At 41.6% G+C, this 18,394-nt stretch overlaps 1 protein-coding gene across 3 annotated transcripts in view; it reads right to left on the bottom strand.

Annotated features, from left to right (window-relative positions):
• Window positions 1-18,394, bottom strand: part of MEGF10 (multiple EGF like domains 10) — a 177,103-nt gene that overhangs the window by 18,670 nt on the left and 140,039 nt on the right. For all 3 annotated transcript variants that reach the window (XM_006073352.4, XM_006073353.4, XM_044947839.2), the window contains exons 13-18: window positions 17,422-17,524; window positions 6,767-6,913; window positions 5,466-5,600; window positions 4,819-4,947; window positions 3,248-3,376; window positions 640-768 (exon numbers count right to left, since the gene is read on the bottom strand). In XM_006073352.4, coding sequence (XP_006073414.4) covers window positions 640-768; window positions 3,248-3,376; window positions 4,819-4,947; window positions 5,466-5,600; window positions 6,767-6,913; window positions 17,422-17,524 — 772 coding nt within the window. The remainder of the gene's footprint in view (window positions 1-639; window positions 769-3,247; window positions 3,377-4,818; window positions 4,948-5,465; window positions 5,601-6,766; window positions 6,914-17,421; window positions 17,525-18,394) is intronic.

The raw sequence follows: 18,394 nt of genomic DNA, 5'->3' as shown, positions 1-18,394 counted from the left end.
TTCCTGTGGGCTTCTTTGGTGGCTCAGATGGTAAAGAATCTGCCTGCTAATGCGGGAGACCCAGGTTCAATCCCTGGGTCAGGAAGATCCCCTGAAGGAGGGCATGGCAACCCGTTCCAATATTCTTGCCTGAAGAATTCCATGGACAGAGGAGCCTGGTGGGCTACATCCATGGGGTCACAAAAAGGACACAGCTAAATAACTAACACACACACCTAGGTGCCCAGCCCCCCTGAATGCACATTCCTCCACCGTGAGATCAGGTTCTGCCTCTGCCATGAAGAAAACTTGACTGGCTCTTTTAAAGCTCTGAGCAGCCACGTTCCAAAAACAAGAAGGGGAGGAAGAGAGAGCCAGGATGAACAGATGGAAAATTTGAATACTGTCTTCATCCTCATAGCCACACCCCCTCCACCCAGATTACTGATCAGTTCCTCAGAAGAATTCTGAGGACAAAGACAGCCTGCAAGAATCCCAAGGTGGCTGGGTCTCTGGGAGGGGAAGTCAACGGTGCTGGGAAGTGACCAACCATCAGTTCAAACACCCTCAGAGCTGTGGGTCCTTCACATCGCCAGCTATGTAGGAACACCGACTCTAGGGAAACAGCAGCACCCAGAGATGCTACGCTCTCACACTCACTCTGCTCGCAGTGCTTCCCCATGAAGCCGGTGCGGCAAGTACACTGCCCGGAGATGTGGTCGCAGTCGGCTCCGTTTTGACACTGGCATACCAACGCGCAGTCCTTTCCATAGAAGCCCAGGGGACATCCTGTGCGAGAAGGAAGGACAGCAGAGTCAAGAGGCCATCGAGGAGAAACTCAGCTCTGCCTCCAACGTGTTTGAATCTGAAGGATGCTGAGCCAGTAGAGAGAGAATAAAGATAGTAATACAGTCAAAGCTTCTTACAACAGCTTTTGTGAAGTCCCAAGTTGAAGCTCTTTGCAGGAAGCTTCCTGAGCAGAAGGTAGAACAGTTCCATGCCTGGGGCAGTTTAACCATCACTTGTATCCCAGGAGGCAGGCTGCTATCTTCTTCTTCTTTTTTTTTTAAACCATTTACTTTATATTGGGGTATAGCCGATTACCAGTTTTATGAGAGTTTCAGGTGAACAGCAAAGGGACCAGTCATACACATCTATATATCCACTCTCCCTCAAACTCCCTTCCCATCCAGGCTGCCACATAACCTTGGGCAGATTTCCATGTGCTATACAGTAGGTCCTTGTTGGTTATCCATTTTAAATACAGCAGTGTGTACATGTCCATTACAAACTCCCTAACTATCCCTTCCCGTCAGCAACCATAAGTTCATTCTCTAAGTCTTTGAGTCACTTTCTGTTTTGTAAGTAAGTTCATTTGTATTGTTTCTTTTCAGGTAACACATAAAAGGTTTGGTGTCTTCTAAAAAAAAGCATCCCATCAACCCCATGGATGTCTGGGGACATTTCTTTTAGTTTTTTTTTCACTCAACTATTAGAATCTTGGATTCAAACTCCATGAATTGAACTGAGTACTTTATGCTAAAATTGCCTACATGCTTCTATTTACAATACAGAATGTCTCCAAGTCTGCTACTAGGCCTGTCTTCTGTATCTGTTACTAATTTAGATAATAGCATCTTCTTCTGCAAAGATATATAGTAGAATTCTGAACTTAAAAAAAAAAAACTGTACTTCATGGGTGTGTTGTTAAAAAAAAAAAAAAGGCAATGAGCCTTCTTACTGCTGCACAATTTTCAAGACAAAGACCACGGGGCTGAGGACATGCACAAGCCCTCCTGGCTTTCCTGGGCCAGAGTGGCCCTGCAGGAGAGCTCAGGGCTCTCCGCCATCATGAAAGCTTCAGGGCAGGCTGTTTCCATGCATCACATGTGCTTTTTCTTATAGTGGTTTTAATGAAAGTTCATGTTTCAAGAAACAGAGGCAGAGTAAGGATGCCAGCAAGTGACATCACTGCTACATATCCATTTAGCACCTACCCTGTGCCAGATTCTTTTCCTGCATCTTCTCATGAAATCTTTACAGTAGCCCAGAAACACAGGGATAGTCTCCCTCTATAGAAGGGAATCGCGTCCACGTGACACAGCCAGCAAATGGCAAGATAGCAGGGCCACGATACAAACACAGGGAGGTCTGGCTCTAGACCCCACGTGCCTCCCACTGAGTTGTGCTTTTACTTTAAAAGGCCCTCTGATTGAAGCAGGTCCCAATTTTGGAATTACACACTGTAAGTTTTAAGTACTTTCCCTTGAAGAGCTGAAAAACTTCCTATATATACAATCTTGGCAGAATATGTTTGAGACACCATCACAGCTCAAGGTCTACATCTCCTTCTAGAAACGTCCCAAAGACATGTTCAACGTATTCTCTAATTTTGTTCTCTAATTAGTATTAAATAAGAATTGCTTAACTTCTGACCCATCGTTCTTCCTTAGCTCATTTTCGTGATTTGAAATTATATATTATTGTCAATGATCACCATAATGCATGCTCTCTTGTCTTGCCTCCTTTATTGCATTGCAGACAAAAGGGCAGAGATCAGTCTTTTTTTTTTCCCCACAGTGCTGAGCTGTGAATTCCTTTGTACATTATACCGTATAATGCTAGAAGTCTCCTAGAAGAAGAGATGGTGAGGACATTATGGGATATAAAATGGAAGAAAGAATGCGTGGTTCTTGAAGCATGATCCCTGACTGATATCACCCCCTGGAAGGGTGTTAGCAATGTGGATTCTCAGGTCCCACCAAGACCAGCTGAATCAGACACTCTGGGAGCAGGGCCAGCAGTTGTACTAGTCCAGTCAGCCTGGTGACTCTGAAGCTCACTAAAATTCTAGAACCTCTGAATTGGTCTTCTCCCAGAGAGCACATTAGGTCAGGCAGTGAGGCTTGCTGTCTTCACTTCATTTCTAATAACTGTCACTTATCTTAATCTTTGTGCTACTAGAACAACTGAGCCGTATAAGTAGGGCCTGATGAAAGGAGAGAAGAGAAAGAAGCTGCAGGCTGTCACTTACGGCACTGTTCCACCTCAGTGTCCTGATATGACATGGGGACAGCAAGCCTGGAACGTGGCAGCTCTTAACCACCCAGAGGAATTCAGACGTCTAGAGGTCACTAGGTGAAGAAACCCTCCAATACCAGGAACCCTGATGAGCTCAGCTCATCCATGTGCAGGGTAGGGCCATGTCCCCAGGAGTGCCTCCCCCAACCCCCGACTTTTGGTAAGCCTCGGAAGGCGTGCCGCTTACTCTGAGTGCAGTAGAGCCCCGTCCAGCCCGGAGTGCATTTGCATTCCCCATCGTAGGCGCTGCAGAAGGCCCCGTTGTGGCAGTTGCATGTGTGGATGCAGTTCGGGCCCCAGTGCGCAGGGGGACAAGCTGAAAGCACAGCACAGCGTGGAGAGTTCAGTGCGAGTCCCTAGGCCAGCACCCCACAGGGAGGATCCCACCGACCTGATCCCCCCCGTCCACAGCTCCTTCAGTGGATGGGTCAGCAGTGAGCATCAGGACTGAGAATGACCATGTTCCACACAGGGCTCAAACCCAGATGGCGATGCTGACGCCAACAGTGGCCATCATTATGATATGACATTCATTCACATGCTGCAGACCTAGGTGGGCAGAGCAAATATCATCCCACGTTTACAGAGTTAGTTATTTAACAAACCCACACTGAGCACCTAGATATGCCCAGCACTGTGCTAGGTCCAGGGGAGATGGCAGATAACAAGGCAAGGTCCACAGCACCCTGTGAAAGCTTACATTTTTGTAGGGGAGGCAGGCAAACCAATCAGCTAGCCACCCAGCCAGCTAGTCACCTAGCCAGTCAGCCAAAAACATAAGGGTAGTAAGGACTATAAGAAAAAATAAAATAGGCAAATGGGGACAAGAATGATGGGAGCTATTCCTTTATGGAAGGTATCTCTGAGGAGAGGACATTTGAGTAGAGATTAGACGGGCAAAATGGTGTGACTTGAGATAAGTACTCAAGGTCACATAATTCTTGTCTGTGATCTCTAAACCTGCACTTGTCACTCCACTCTAGAGTTGTCCCTAGAGGCTTGTTTTAAACATGAAGGCTCCTATTTTCATGTGAGAACAGATTTACTATAAAAACTCTTAACTGGAAGAAGCAGAATATAATCAAACTAAATTATTAGGGGTCATCACCTATCAAAGAGCAATGAGAACCTCAGATAAAGTAAGCTTATGGGGTAAAATGATTTGCTTTATATTCATACCAATGCTTCAAGAACATAACTACATAAACGAAGGAACACTTACACAATTTCTATATGGTTATCCAGTAGGGAACATGGCCCCCAAAAGATAATAAATAAATGTGAAGTAATTTAAAAAAAGAAAAAAAAATTCTCCCATAATTGTGTGTACTGTTTTTGCCCAAGAGCAAAGGGAAAACAATATGACACTTGAAGTCTGGAATGAAGCTTTGAATGGCTTCTGAGTACAAGACCCTCATATTGCAAAGGAAAATCATTTTAGTGAATAAGCAAAGTACTAGCTGTTTAGGTTCTTTCCAAGGCATGAGTTAGATTTAAATACTGTAAGCAACCTCCAATTAAAGTAAATAAATATATAAAAAATAATAATAAAATAAAATAATGCAAAAAAAGATTTAAACCCAGGATCATTGCATAGAACTCTTAATGAGGGGGGAAAAGCTACTTAAAATTTTTAAAAGATCTTCTAACTATTCATATATTATTTCTTGATTATTTAAATACTCATATTTTGATCCTAAAGAAACTGAAAACAAACGGAAATACATGGCTGACCAGTTGTTCCCAAACAAGACTTACGTTGAGAACAGTCACTGCCGATCCACCCTGGGTAACACTGACAAGATCGGTCAATGGGGTTACAGGTTCCGTTGTTGGTACAGGTACAAATTCCTGCACAGTTTTTCCCAAATCTGCCACTGGGACACACTGTGAATAAATTATAGGTCAGAAACTCAGAATTACACCTCATCTCACAGAAGCCTAGACTCTTAGGATAGGAAACGACTTTAAAGGTCATCAACCCAGCTGTCCCTCTGGTAAGGTGCTTCCACTCAAAGCATCCCTCATCCTAAATGGGCTCATTTTTGCAAACATCTGAAGCCAAAGACCCTCATTAAGGCATCACAAACCAGGAGACATCACCACACTTTTAGAAATCTCCGTTGGCTTCTCGCTCAGGGAATCAAAATCCTTCCTCATATTGATTTTTCATGGAAGGCTGTTTCCAATTAAAACTGAAGAGTAGCACAGCTCAAAGAATAAAGAGATTGTGCTGGACTGGCAAGCCAGCTTTCCCAAAGCTCAAAGCCATATTTACAGAAGCTGCAGACACAGCATACCAGGAGCCGCCGCTAGCTGCAAATGTGTCCTTTGGGAAGCCTGAGGACAGACTGTACGGGGTGTGTTCACCACCACATATTTCTGCCAAAGTCTGTGCACCCTACCTTCATTGCAGAGGGCGCCTGTGAAGCCAGGCAAGCAGTCACACAGGCCTGTGATGTGGTGGCAGGGCCCACTGCTGTGCACACACTGTGGGCACGTCTGGCTGCAGCGATGCCCATAAAAACCAGGGGAGCAGACTGAAAACAGAAAGGAAATAGTTATCTTCCCTGAGACATGTTTCTCCCGTATTCCACATAAGGATCTGGTTCAAGTTTGGGATAAAAAAAAAATTATTTTTAGTGATACTGAGAATTTTCCAAGCATAAATCAATGACAAAAGGAATAAGGGCAGTTTTTAATAATGAAAAGAAGCTAGGAAACTCTGAATTGCTTGAGGGCAAGCAAATGTCTTAGTTCTCTTTATTTTCCCATTTATGGCCCCAATTAGCTTGAAGCTTGGCATAGAGCAAGGGCCTGGAGAATTTTCATTCAGCAAATAAATGAGAGAAAGAAAATTCTAAATACTAACAAGGCCCAAATAAATACTCACATGTTAATCCCTTATTCTTTAAGAGTCATTCCTGGCAATAAATAGATCTACAGTCAGAATCAAAAGATTGTCCCTCCTCAAAATGGTTCAGGTTAATGATTGTGATTGAAAAGTGAAAAAGCAAAATGCTTCATAATTAGGTTCTTCACAAGACATTATTTGTATTTAAGTATAGAAAGACAGCATAGAACTCTTAGTACAAAAACTAATAATTAAAAAATAGAATATGTATCTTATAATTAGTCATATATTCATTTTTTATTACATTTACTAAAAGACTAGGGAAATCTTATGGATTCATACTCTCTAACTCAAAAATTCTATTAACCCATGTCATCAGTCCCCATTTTTAATTCTGCAATCCTTTTTTCCCCAGAGCACTGGCTTTCAGATTACTAGCAGGATGTATAATTTGCCGTTAGGTTTGGCTGATGTTGACTTCTGGTAATTGAGGTAAGGCCAATGCCAAAATGGCTGAATAAAATAGTTACAGGTCAATGGATTTCTGGAACACCATTTGCAAGGTTTAAGGCAGGATCAGGAAACTGACGATGGTGCCAATGAGGCAATGAAATCATTACTGAGAAGAAATGGCTAGAGCCCCATCTGTTAGGTTAGTCCTGAAGGATGGAAAAAATGAAGCCTTTGGGGCAGGGCTATGGAGCAAGGACAGCTCTGTAAAGGACAGGATGACCTATGCCACTCCTCTGCCCTCGACTGCAACAGATCATCTCTATGAACTGAGAGATCAAAATTGTGTACACGGTGATCTCAGAAGGGAAGACGGGAGGTGCGGGCTAACGAGACACTTACTTCTCTGACAAGTGGTGCCTCGGAACCCTGGCGCACACTCACAGATGCCGTCATCGGGGGAGCAGGAAGCCCCGTTTTTACAGTAGCAGGGCAGGGAGCAGTTGGGGCCCCAGCGCCCCTCAGCACACACGCTGTCACAGTGGACACCTGAAACGAGGCACACGGGCAAGGCTGGGTGAGAGGCTGTGAGGGTGGGTGCCTCGGATGCTAAGTCAGAGACCAGGGCCAACGTCACCATATCACACGTGAGTTATCATGGGTAGCAGTGAGCAGGGATGATCTAAAACTTAAAATCCACTTATACACAGCAGTTCATCATCATATATTGTATCATGTATCATATCATCATAACATTAAAATAACCCCAGGACTATTCTCTATAGCATCATGAAGGAGAAGGAATACAACATCTTTGTTATACTGATTTTTCTTCCTTAGGAGGAGAAAGCAGAGAAGAAGCCCAAGGGCTCTGTCAATTGAAGGCAAAATTTATCAAAAATACTATATGATTTAGCCATCAGTGCCTTCCTCCCTTCCCCATTCTTTATTTTTTATAGAAAAGTAGGCAAAGCATAGAAAGATAAAGTAAGAAAAAGGTGGTTAAATAATTTTACATAAAGAAAATCTTCCCCTGGAGCAAACAAACATAATCTTAAAATATTTTGAAAATACATTATGCAAGACAGAAAGATATACTAATCTGTGCCACCAAATTCCTCTTTAAACATTTAATCCAGCACAGGCAGGATATCACAAATGATGTTACTCATAGCTGTTATCTAAGTGATTGATTATTGAGAACCCATATGCAGGTATTTAACTCTTAGTCTGGAAACAGAGAAACTTTAGTCAGTCACCAGTGAACAAATGCCTAAAAGAAACATAGAGAAAAATCCAAAGTTGCAAAAAATAAAACCAGGTTTTATTTCAGATAAATGGAAGTCTCCTTTGTAAATTCGTATTCGAAATACCATAGGGGCCTCTTTCTTGTAAGTCACAGTACTTCACAACTCAAAGAAATGCTCTCTGTATTGAGAGGCAATAAGAATGAGTTATAATTAGGAGTGAACCAGAGACTGCTGGCCTCCGACCAAGTGAAAACACGGAAAGAACCAGCCCACTCCCACTCCGACAATTCCAGAATGCGAATTCTGCTTGCACTAAGGAGGCTGACAAGTCCATGTTTTGTATTACAGTTTTTGCTCTTAAACTGATTAGGAGAAAAGCTACCATGGCCTGAACCTTAATACAGAAGCAGTTCCAAACCTTAACATGAACACTGTTAATTGGTGGCCGGTCATTTCTACTGAAATAACTCCACTTTTCACTCTTGCTGGTTTTCTCCATCTGAAAGTCTTCCGCGTGGTAAAGGCTGTTAAGCAGGCATGAAAAAGCACAGGCCTCATTGTGTCTCGCTGGAATTGACAACAGACTGTTATTTCAGCCTGGACTGCTGGCTGAAGAAAGGCGAGCAGGCCTGTTAGAAGCCAACTGGGGTTTAAGTGTTCCCCATAGAATAAAATGCAGAATTCTGGTCTACTATGATTTTTTTTTTCCTTGAGCTCACAAATATTTGATCTCTCTTGCAAATCTCTTTTGAAAAACTGAGATGGGATTGCAAATGCTCTACTCTCTAAGCACGCTAAAACAGTCCCAAAGTCTAAGCTAGTGTTCTGACTCACAATTACTAGGCAGAAGAAGCAAATGGACTGAGGACCAAACCACTTAGAAAGAGGCTGCACATCTAAAGTTGGTTTTGCAAACTTGAAAGAAGTACCCACAAAGGTAACCTGTTTCATTCTCTAATTCAAGTTCAGGTTCCGATCATGAGCCAGGACTCCTGTGTTACAGCAGGTAAAATGAGACACTTGCCTCAGAGAGACCCAGACAACCCTGGCCATTTGGTCTGGAGCTACCTGGGCAAATCCCACTTAGGATTTTACAGAAGTGGAAGCTGAGGGACTATTTGGATAATCTGAAAATCACCCTGAAAATTAATCCTGAGTTTTGACACTATTTTTCTGGGGTAGGAGTTTGGGGGAGGTAGAGATACAGCATTTACATGGTTTAATTTATCAGCTACTTAACAGATTTTTACATGACACTTAATAAATTGCAGTTAAAATGAAATGGAATACACTCTAGATCAAAAAGTATATGCTGCTTTTCCACATTAGAGATGATCATGATTTACATATTAATTAGCACATTCTCAATTAGAGCATGTTAAGAAAAATAACTCTAGGGCAGATTGGCAAATCAGAATAAAGGGATCCTTTGTTTATACCTATTTCCTCCTCAGTAATAAGTTTGTCCAGCTGGTTAGCATAGCAATCAGTTAAAAATCAACTTTATCAAGGTAATTTTCATAGATGTAACAAGGTCCCTGATATAGCAAGGAGATCCATAGCAAAGATAAGCTTTTTTTCACGTAATTTACCCATCATTTCATTTCTGGAGAATGAGGTAATTCTAGAGATCACGTATCAAGACTTCTTTCTCTAATCATATGAGTATATTTCAACAGAATCAAGCTAACGTTTAAATAATTTATTTTAGGGCTGCAAAGAAGTCTTTTTTTGGCAAGTAAATTTTAACAATTCTATTACCAACTCCCCCTGAAAATTCAATTCCTTTTCTTTTTCTCTATCACTAGTAACAGTCAGTCATCATTTTGCAGATATTAATGCCAAGTCTATTTGGACACAAATATAAAGCATGTCTCAGTCAGGTGGCAATTCCAGGAAAAAGGCATGAAGCTGTCTTTTTCCCTCTTGCTTCACCTTTTTCTCCTGTTGCTATTCATCCCTTTCAGACCTCTGTGCCCTTCTGTTATCTTTTGCTTCATCTTATAATCAGAAAGGGATAAGATAAATTTATTATTACTGAGAGGTTATCACCTCTAGAAAATTAATATTTTAGAAAGCATACCTGTTAGAAGCCTAAGAAATAAATCACTGTGAAATTTAAATCTATAAGGCTGACTGAAATTCAGGAAGTAGCCCTGGGGTAAGTGCTTTTCTAGGTCACAGTTAATGTATGGACACTGATGTGCCCTCCATATAAGGCTAACCGTACAGTGAAACTTTCTCCAGGATAGGGAACTGTAAGTTTGCTTTAACTATTTTATGGGGTAAGGTAGGCGGATGGATGTTGTGTGTGAGTGTGTGTTTTATGCCTTACTTATTTCCACTGATCTCATCTTACTCTTTGCCAACCTTGCTGGAGTCCTATAAGACACCTTTTTGTTTCCTTGTTCGTCAAAGACAGAAAAGATAATTCAGCTCAATAAATATTCAAGGGGTCTAGACACTGCTGGCTTGCTAATGACAGGTTCTCGGAGAAAGACCTCCAACTCTAGAGTGACAATGGCCCCAGGAAAGACATATCCAATCCTGTCTGGAAATCAGGATCAGGGAAGGAAGTAGCTTGTGAAGGTGGAGAAGGGTCCCAGGCTAATAGAATGGTGGTGCGAGGCTCAGGCCCTAAGAAGAAGTATGTGTCTATCCTTCAGAAGTCAACAGTGTTGGGGACGGCTGAAATTGCTGCTGGAAAAAAAGCAGGAAAGACAGTGGGGCAGCCAGGCAGTGGTCACAAAAGGAAGCACCAAGGATGCCATTCTATGGAGTATGAGCTTTCCTACTGGGTTAACAGTGGAAAAAATGGCAAGGTCTTGAACTAAATCAATGGCACCGGAGGGAGATGAATTCCAGAGAAGTACAGAAGAGAATGCAGATGGAAGACCACTCTCTGGTCCATACTGCATCCAGGGTGATGCAGGAGTTCCCACAGCCCCATGAGAGTTGGTGCCTACTATTGCCACTGCGGAGCCCAGTACATGAAGGATGCTACATAAATGTCTCTTGAATGAGTCAATAAGCACAGTTCCTCTTTCAAACTTAACATTCAGGACCATTTTCTAATTGGATGGAGCAACCATACCATTCTTTGTTTCTCTGAAGACGATATGAGAAGAACATTCAAACCAGGAAGCCCAACATGTTAATATTCTGTATACCTAAAATGAGGACCCTTGCTAGCTAAGGGAGTGGAAATGTCTGCCTTACTTATTTGGGGCAAGCCAGACTTTTATTAGCTCAGGTCTGTGATTTTAAATGTTAGTCCAGATTATAAAGCAACAGGAGATCTAAAGGATATCTTGAGGAAATTCCTTTGGAATGTTTATCAAAGTACAGATAGAGGCTTTAATATGAGTTACTTTGGGAAACAATTTCCTACACTATTTGGAAGAAGGGACAAAACACAAAGGGGATATCTTTAAATTTGTAGGATTCTCTGGTTCAATGGAAGTATTTTTTCCTGATAAATGTTCTAATGCTGATAAGGAGATCTGTGAGGGACTGCTTTTGCCAGGACCAAGGACAAAGAGCTCTTTGATAGCCCTCAAGAGTTGCTAGGCAATGGCTGAGGTGATAAACTTCAGCTAAGCAGCTCTAAAGAAATGCTCATGCATTTAATGCATGATGCATTATGCCTGCGGCCTTCACGTGAAATCAGCATTCACTAGGCGTTTGTGACTATGTGAATGCAGTAAATAAATCATTTGGGGTGTTATTATTTCCCGCTCTCAGAGATCTAACCCAAACTCCTGGTCTTGCTTAATTGTTTATATTCCTTATGCCAGTATTGCAATATTTGGGCATCAATGAATGAAGGAAATGATTTCAATTCGATGTCCTGTTCCCAAGCAACCAACTACTAAGTATCTATTACACTGAAGAGTGTGATTTGTTAATAATCACTGGATTTGGTGATTATAGGAGAGAGGAACCGAAGACACTCTGCAACTGAATACTTGGTCATAACACTGTCTCTGCTTTTCTAATCCTCTGGACACCCAAGGCATACAGCAGTGTAGACAAGCAACTGCCCAGCGTATCCACCTCTGCCCGCCCGCTGCCTTCCCTGGGAGCTGTCAGCACCTTCCTGCCGCCAGGAGCTGGTACCACCTCATCTTCCTGCTCCCAGCACCAAACGCTGCAGTTGCATACAAGGTGGAGACACTCAGCAAATGGTTGTTAAATCAAAGTTTTCTCTTTGCATACTATTAATATAAATGTTAAAGGTCCATTAAAAAGGATCTGCTATTGGTCACCACATTGAAAACAATCTTGATAAATAAATAATGTAAATCAGAGATGTTTGCATTTGCAGTGGCAACACCAGAAATCATGGTCTGCCTTAGTCTGGACCCAGATAAAAGCAAACAGGACAGGATGCTGGGCAGATTGGTAAAGCTGGAAGCCTGGCTTTTTCTGCAGCCTTTCGTTTAGGAAGGTGAGTCCCTCCCTTCACCCTCACTTTAGGGACCCCATGTTCCGCTTTTAAGTTACTGCCTCTCCCAAGCCCAGGTAACAAACAGACATGTAACAAAGCATGTGCTACATTTTCCCACTCCCCTGCCCACTCCCAATACCTTGAAGGGTCAAATAGTGAGTCATTCATTAGCTTACTATGACAATTCAGGCGTCACAGATCAGTACCCGGAGTTGCAGCTCTCTTACTCAGCTGGTCAAAGTTGGTGTGCGTAGAGCCACTTAGAAAGGTATCTCTAAGCTTCCTCTAGTCTTCTGCCACTGGCTATGAGGGTTTCTGTAGCAGAAATGCTCCCCTGGACTTCAACTTCTTCAATCATGAGAATAGCAAGGTAGAGCAGAGGCCAGCCCACAGATGGGTAATCGCCACTACAATTACTGGGGTTACTTTTCAAGTCACAGACAAAGCCACCAAGTAAGGCTGTGCAGGTTGCACACTGCACAAAAGCCTTTGGCTAAAGGGCTAAGTCAGAGCATAAATCTACCTTGTTACTTTCTACTACCAAGAAGCACACTCAGAGGCATTTCAAACCTTTTCTAAATTTATACAAAAGGTACTTTATGGGCTGGCAATGGCTCCATCCTTCTCAGGCACCCTCCAGATTGTCATTCATTAGGTCTGAAGTGGGACCAAGAATATACAAGTTAAAGGAGCTTCCAGGTGACAATGATCTTAGCCAGGGTTGGGAACCAGGCTGGAGGCTACTTATCCTCCCAGACAGCTGGAAAGAAATCTTGATTAGCTGTAACACTCAGCAAAGAGGTGATCTGGCTGACTGAAGTCAGAGAGGAAAGGAAGGAGAAAAAAATAGTGGCATGTTTCTAGTGTTTTGGGGAAGTACTTTACAAAGCATATCACTCCACTACTCTGGAAACACACATACACATACACATAGACCTAATTATATTTCTGGAATTTCAGGATAATGATTTTGAAAAGTCGTCTCACTTATATGTGTGTGTGTGTGTGTGTGTGTGTGTGTGTGTGTGTGTAACAGAGGTGTGGGAGACAAAGCCCAGGCATTCTTCTCTTTCTCTCTTTTTTTTTTTTTTACTGCAATCTACCTCTGTTTGATAAAGTAACCTATTGGCTAAACACATCAATAAATTAAAGTTTTAATTAACAGCATATAATAAAAGTGTATGTCTCTTCTTTTGAAAAATGGTACATTTCTTTTGGAAATAGTATCTGGGATGTCAGATGCAACTTTTGGTTAGTATTTATGGCAGTACATTTTGAAGACTTATTTTATGACTAGGTAAAATGGGACAATCAATTATAGTACAAATAAATAACAGTCTCATTTCCTTTAAGAAAAAAAAAGACCGTCAAACATTAGAAAAGAGAATGAAGTTACAAGGGTGGTGAATGAGCACCTTGGTGAGACAGCAAGCTGACTTCCTCTGTCTATCACGTTAGAGCCTGACTTCCTGAGTGTAGGTATGTCCATTTCTTTGTAAGGAGGCATAGAGCTCTCCTGACCCTTTTTCTTTAATCTCCACACTCCTAGGCCAGATCCGTCTCTCCTCAGTGTCCTCAGCGGCCGAGCACTGTTGGTGTCTCTACAGATCAAATCTCGATAATTTGCTCAAGGGAAGAGTCCAGGTTCCCAAGTTAGATTTCACTGATTCTTTCGCAAAGGCCTGGCTTTTGTCCCACATATATGCTACCCTCTCTGGCAATTCTCTACATATCACCGAGAGCAAACTCCACAGCAAGGAGAAAGGAGACAGAATCACTTGCTTCCCTGAATTGAGGTTATTTATTTTGCCCCAAGCCTGATATCTAAATGAAAAGCAAAGTTTTTTATTTCAAAATGTCCGTATGAGGTACCCATTCAAAGTACGTTTGTGATGAAAAATGATAAGTCTACCCGATGTTGACAATGAAATAATACAGAGTCTACTTTTCTTTTAGAAAAACAAGGCAATTCTTGATCCAATTGTAGGGTGTTTTTCCAAACTTCAGGAATTTTCTTTTCCTGTATACACATTTGCTTATACAAGTGTGTTCTGTGAGTGTGGGGGATGACTTCTCTAAACAATGTCTCCCGGCAGCCTTAGATACTTAACAGACCAAGAGTCCACACAGAAGACCCAGAGAAGTAAGACACTGGAGCCATGAAGCAAAGAGACGGTGAGCAACAAGTGATAGAACAATGAGGCAGCAAAACTTCCTCCCCTTTGGAGAAGCAGACCAGTCACAGATGGACAGAGGATTACCAGATTATGCCGTGTGACAAAGCCACTGCATTCCCACAGGAGCTCCACAGGTCTAAGGCCAGATGGGATCACTTGTCTTACCCCATGACCCAGACTATGGAATGCAACCAGCACATTTTCTGGCTGGCTTCAGGCCAAATCATATCTCCTGCTTTGCTCATGTATACAACAACATGCTTTTCACAAGCTGGTTCTATACCATCCAAGCAGGTGGATACTTGATCAATGACTGGTGGGTCCAGGAACATGTCACATTTCCTCTACATTCATAAGACAAAATTAGCCTTGGTGGTGTATGGCCCAAAACAAATGATGTGACGTCTCTATTAGAAAAGCCCTGAATATGCCAGGGGGGTTAAAACACTATTTGCTTCACTGTGGTCATTGAGAACTTAGTAGTGGTCACTCCATTTGAAAGCTTCAGGAACCCTTGCAAAGTCACAAAATCTGGTTTAATTCCTATGTATTAATAGTTGTAACATGTAGTAACTGAGAACCAAGTAGAAACATGGAAAAGTGGAATTTCATACTGTAGAGTCAGAGTTATCTCAGTCTTTGCAAGTCAAGGAGGAACTGCAGGACTATGGAGTCCGTGTTTCAGTGGGTAGCTCCTAGTGACAGAAAATAAAGTCTATTACACAAGCCTTGACCTGTTCCCAAGGTAGCTCTCAGACACCAGGAATCAAACACAAGACAGTTTGTCTCAGTTTGTCAGAAGCCTAAGAAGCTCTCAGCAAATTGCAAAGAGCTGAGAGACACCACTCCAGAGGTTACTGATGGCATCCTATGTTCAAAGATCTGAAGACTTAATATTGTTCAGATCAGATCAGATCAGTCACTCAGTCGCGTCCGACTCTTTGCGACCCCATGAATCGCAGCACGCCAGGCCTCCCTGTCCATCACCAACTCCCGGAGTTCGCTGAGACTCACGTCCATCGAGTCAGTGATGCCATCCAGCCATCTCATCCTCTGTCGTCCCCTTCTCCTCTTGCCCCCAATCCCTCCCAGCTGGCACTATTCCTGCCATGGATATATAGACTCAACCCTCTTTAAATTTCCACCCTGTTTCTTTGCAGGAATTAACATGCTGATCCAGAAACACAAAGGGACATTCAAGGAACCCAAGATAGCCAAACAATCTTGAAAAAAACCAAAGTTGAAAGACTCATACTTCCCAATTTTAAAATTTTCTACAAAGTTACAGCAATCAAAACAGTATGCTACTTACATAAGGATAGACATATTTGTCACTGGAATAAAACTGAGAGCCCAGAAATAAATAAGTCACATTTATGGTCAACTGATTTCTGACAAGGTTATCAAGACAATACAGGGTGGGAAAGAATGCTCTTCTCATAAGATAGTGCTGGGACAGCAGGATTTTGACATAAACAATGGATGAATTTGGACCCTTATGTATACCATATGCAAAAACAAACTCAAAATGTATTAAAGACTTAAATGTAAAAGCTAAAATTATAAAACTCTAAGAAGAATACAGAGGCATAAATCTGTTATCTAGGACTGGGCAATGATTTCTTAGACACCAAAAGTACAAGCAACAAAAGAAAAAGTAGATAAACTGAACTTTATAAATATAAAACCTTTTTGGTGGCAAAAGACATCATTAAGAAAGTTAAAAATAACTCACAGAGGAAAAATATTTGCAACTTACATATATGAAAAGGACATGGAGCTAGGGTACAAAGAGACATTACAACTCAGTAATAATAAGACAAATAAGCCAAGTTTAAAAATGAGCAAAGTATCTGAAGACATTTCTACAAACAAGATACACAGATGACCAATAAACACATGAAAAGATGCTCAACATCATTACTTATTGAGGGAATGGAAATCAAGAACACAATGAGATAAGATTTCACACCCACCAGGATGGCTGTAATCAAAAAAGATAGATAAATAACAAGTGTGGTGGGGAGTGGAAATCTCATACATTGCTGGTAGGAATGCAAAATGGTGCAGATGCTTTGGAAAACAAGTGTAGTAGTTCTTGAAAAGGTTAAGCTTAGAGTTACCATACAACCCAGCAATTTCACTCCTAAGTATATACCAAAAATATATACATCCACACAAAAATTGTACATGAATAACAGCATTTTTCATAATATTCAATAAGGTGGAAACAATTCCAATATTTATTAATGGACGAATGGGTAAATAAAATGTGGTCTATCCAAGTAATGGAATATTATTTGACAGTCAAAAGGAATGAAGTACTGATATACATTCCAATGTGGAAGAACCTTAAAAACATACACTAACAGAAGGAATCCAGGTACAAAACACCACATATAGGCAAGTTTACAGAAACAGAAAGTGGTTGCCTAGGGTAGGGCAAAGGGGGTGGGGCCGTGAATTGGGAGTAAATGAAGAATGACTGCTAATAAGTACTAATGGGGTTTTGGGAGAGGGCAATGAAAATTTTCTAAAGTTGATAGTGGTGATAACTGTACAATTCTTTGACTATACTAAAACATTGAATTCTACACTTTAAAGAGGTGAATTCTATGATATGAGAGTCTATCTATTTACCTATCTATATACACATCTACCTATCTATAAAGAAGTTGCTAGTTATCTGGACTGATAGTTAGACCTTACCTGAAGACTCAAGAGAACTGCCATTGCAAGTTTCAATGATTCAACAAGAAGTCATCCCTGGATTATAGATTAATTGTTGTTGTTGTTCAGTCACTAAGTCATATCTGACTCTTAGCGATCCCATGGACTGTAGCCCACCAGGCTCCTCTGTCCATCAGATTTCCCAGGCAAGAATACTGGAGTGGGTTGCCATTTCCTCCTCCAGGGGCTCTTCCTGGATCAGGGATTGAACCCATGTCTCCTGCATTGACAGACAGATTCTTTACCACTGAGCCACCAGGGAAGCCCACAGATTAATTAGGCCTAGCAGGAATATTGTGAGGGTAAAAATTTATCAACCTTACTGGAGATATTACCATATTTTCTTTTTTGGAAAAACTGACCTGTGAGTGTTTCTCTGAGGTAGCAAGGAACAGCACTAGGTGCAAATTGGCACGTTTCCCATTTCAAGTAGCGGCCCGTGGCTCTCACCTGACCATCCGGGGAGGCAGCGGCAGTGGCCCGTGGTGGGGTGGCAGCCATCCGCGTGGATGCAATCACAACGCTCCGCACAGTTCAGCCCATAAGTGCCATCCTACATGGAAGACAGCGGTGAGGGATGGGAATCCCGCAGCGGGCGACCCCAGTCAGCCATTTAACAAACAGCACCTCCCCTCCAAAATACCTCTCGGCAGCATGCATTACATCACCTCTTCCCATGTCTTCTTGGCTCCCAAAATATTGGCTGCAAGGGGTTAGTGTTTGCAAAACGCTCAAACCTTAGTTTACGTCTAGCATACAAATGGTGAAACCAACTATGTCAATATGCTGGTGTGCATATGTGCAAAGATAGGTAAACATGCCAATTACTTAAAAGAATCTTTATCTTATTGTGAGCCATAACTCATAAAAATATTGTCCTTTTGTTCCTAAAGATTTTTATAAAATAGTTCAGTACTCCTTACAGGGTATTTTTTCCCCCACTGATGTATAATTCACATATGTTACATTAGTTTTAGAGGTAAACCAAAATGATTTGATATTTATATATATTGTGAAATGATTACCACAATAAGTTTAGTTAATATCCATCCCCACACACAATCCCAGAATTTTTTTTTCTCCTACAGAACGTTCTATTTGTTAGTGGAAAAAGAAGACTCTGATCCACATAAAGAAGCCCTATATGTGGAATCTTAAAAAAAAAAAAAAAAAAAGTGGTACAAATCAACTTATTTACAAAACAGAAGTAGAATCACAGACGTAGAAAACAAACTTGTGGTTACCAGGGGGTAAGGGGACAGGGGAGGGATAAATTGGGAGATTGGGACTGACAAATACATACTTCTAAATATAAACCGGATAACTAACAAGGACCTACTGTTTAGCACAGGGAACTCTACTTAGTACTCTGTAATGACCTATATGGCAAAGAATCTTAAAAAAAAAAAAAAGTGGATATATG

Source organism: Bubalus bubalis, chromosome 9 (genome assembly GCF_019923935.1).
Source record: "Bubalus bubalis isolate 160015118507 breed Murrah chromosome 9, NDDB_SH_1, whole genome shotgun sequence".
Classification (NCBI taxonomy): Eukaryota; Metazoa; Chordata; class Mammalia; order Artiodactyla; family Bovidae; genus Bubalus; species Bubalus bubalis.
This window is presented reverse-complemented; position numbering and strand designations above follow the sequence as displayed.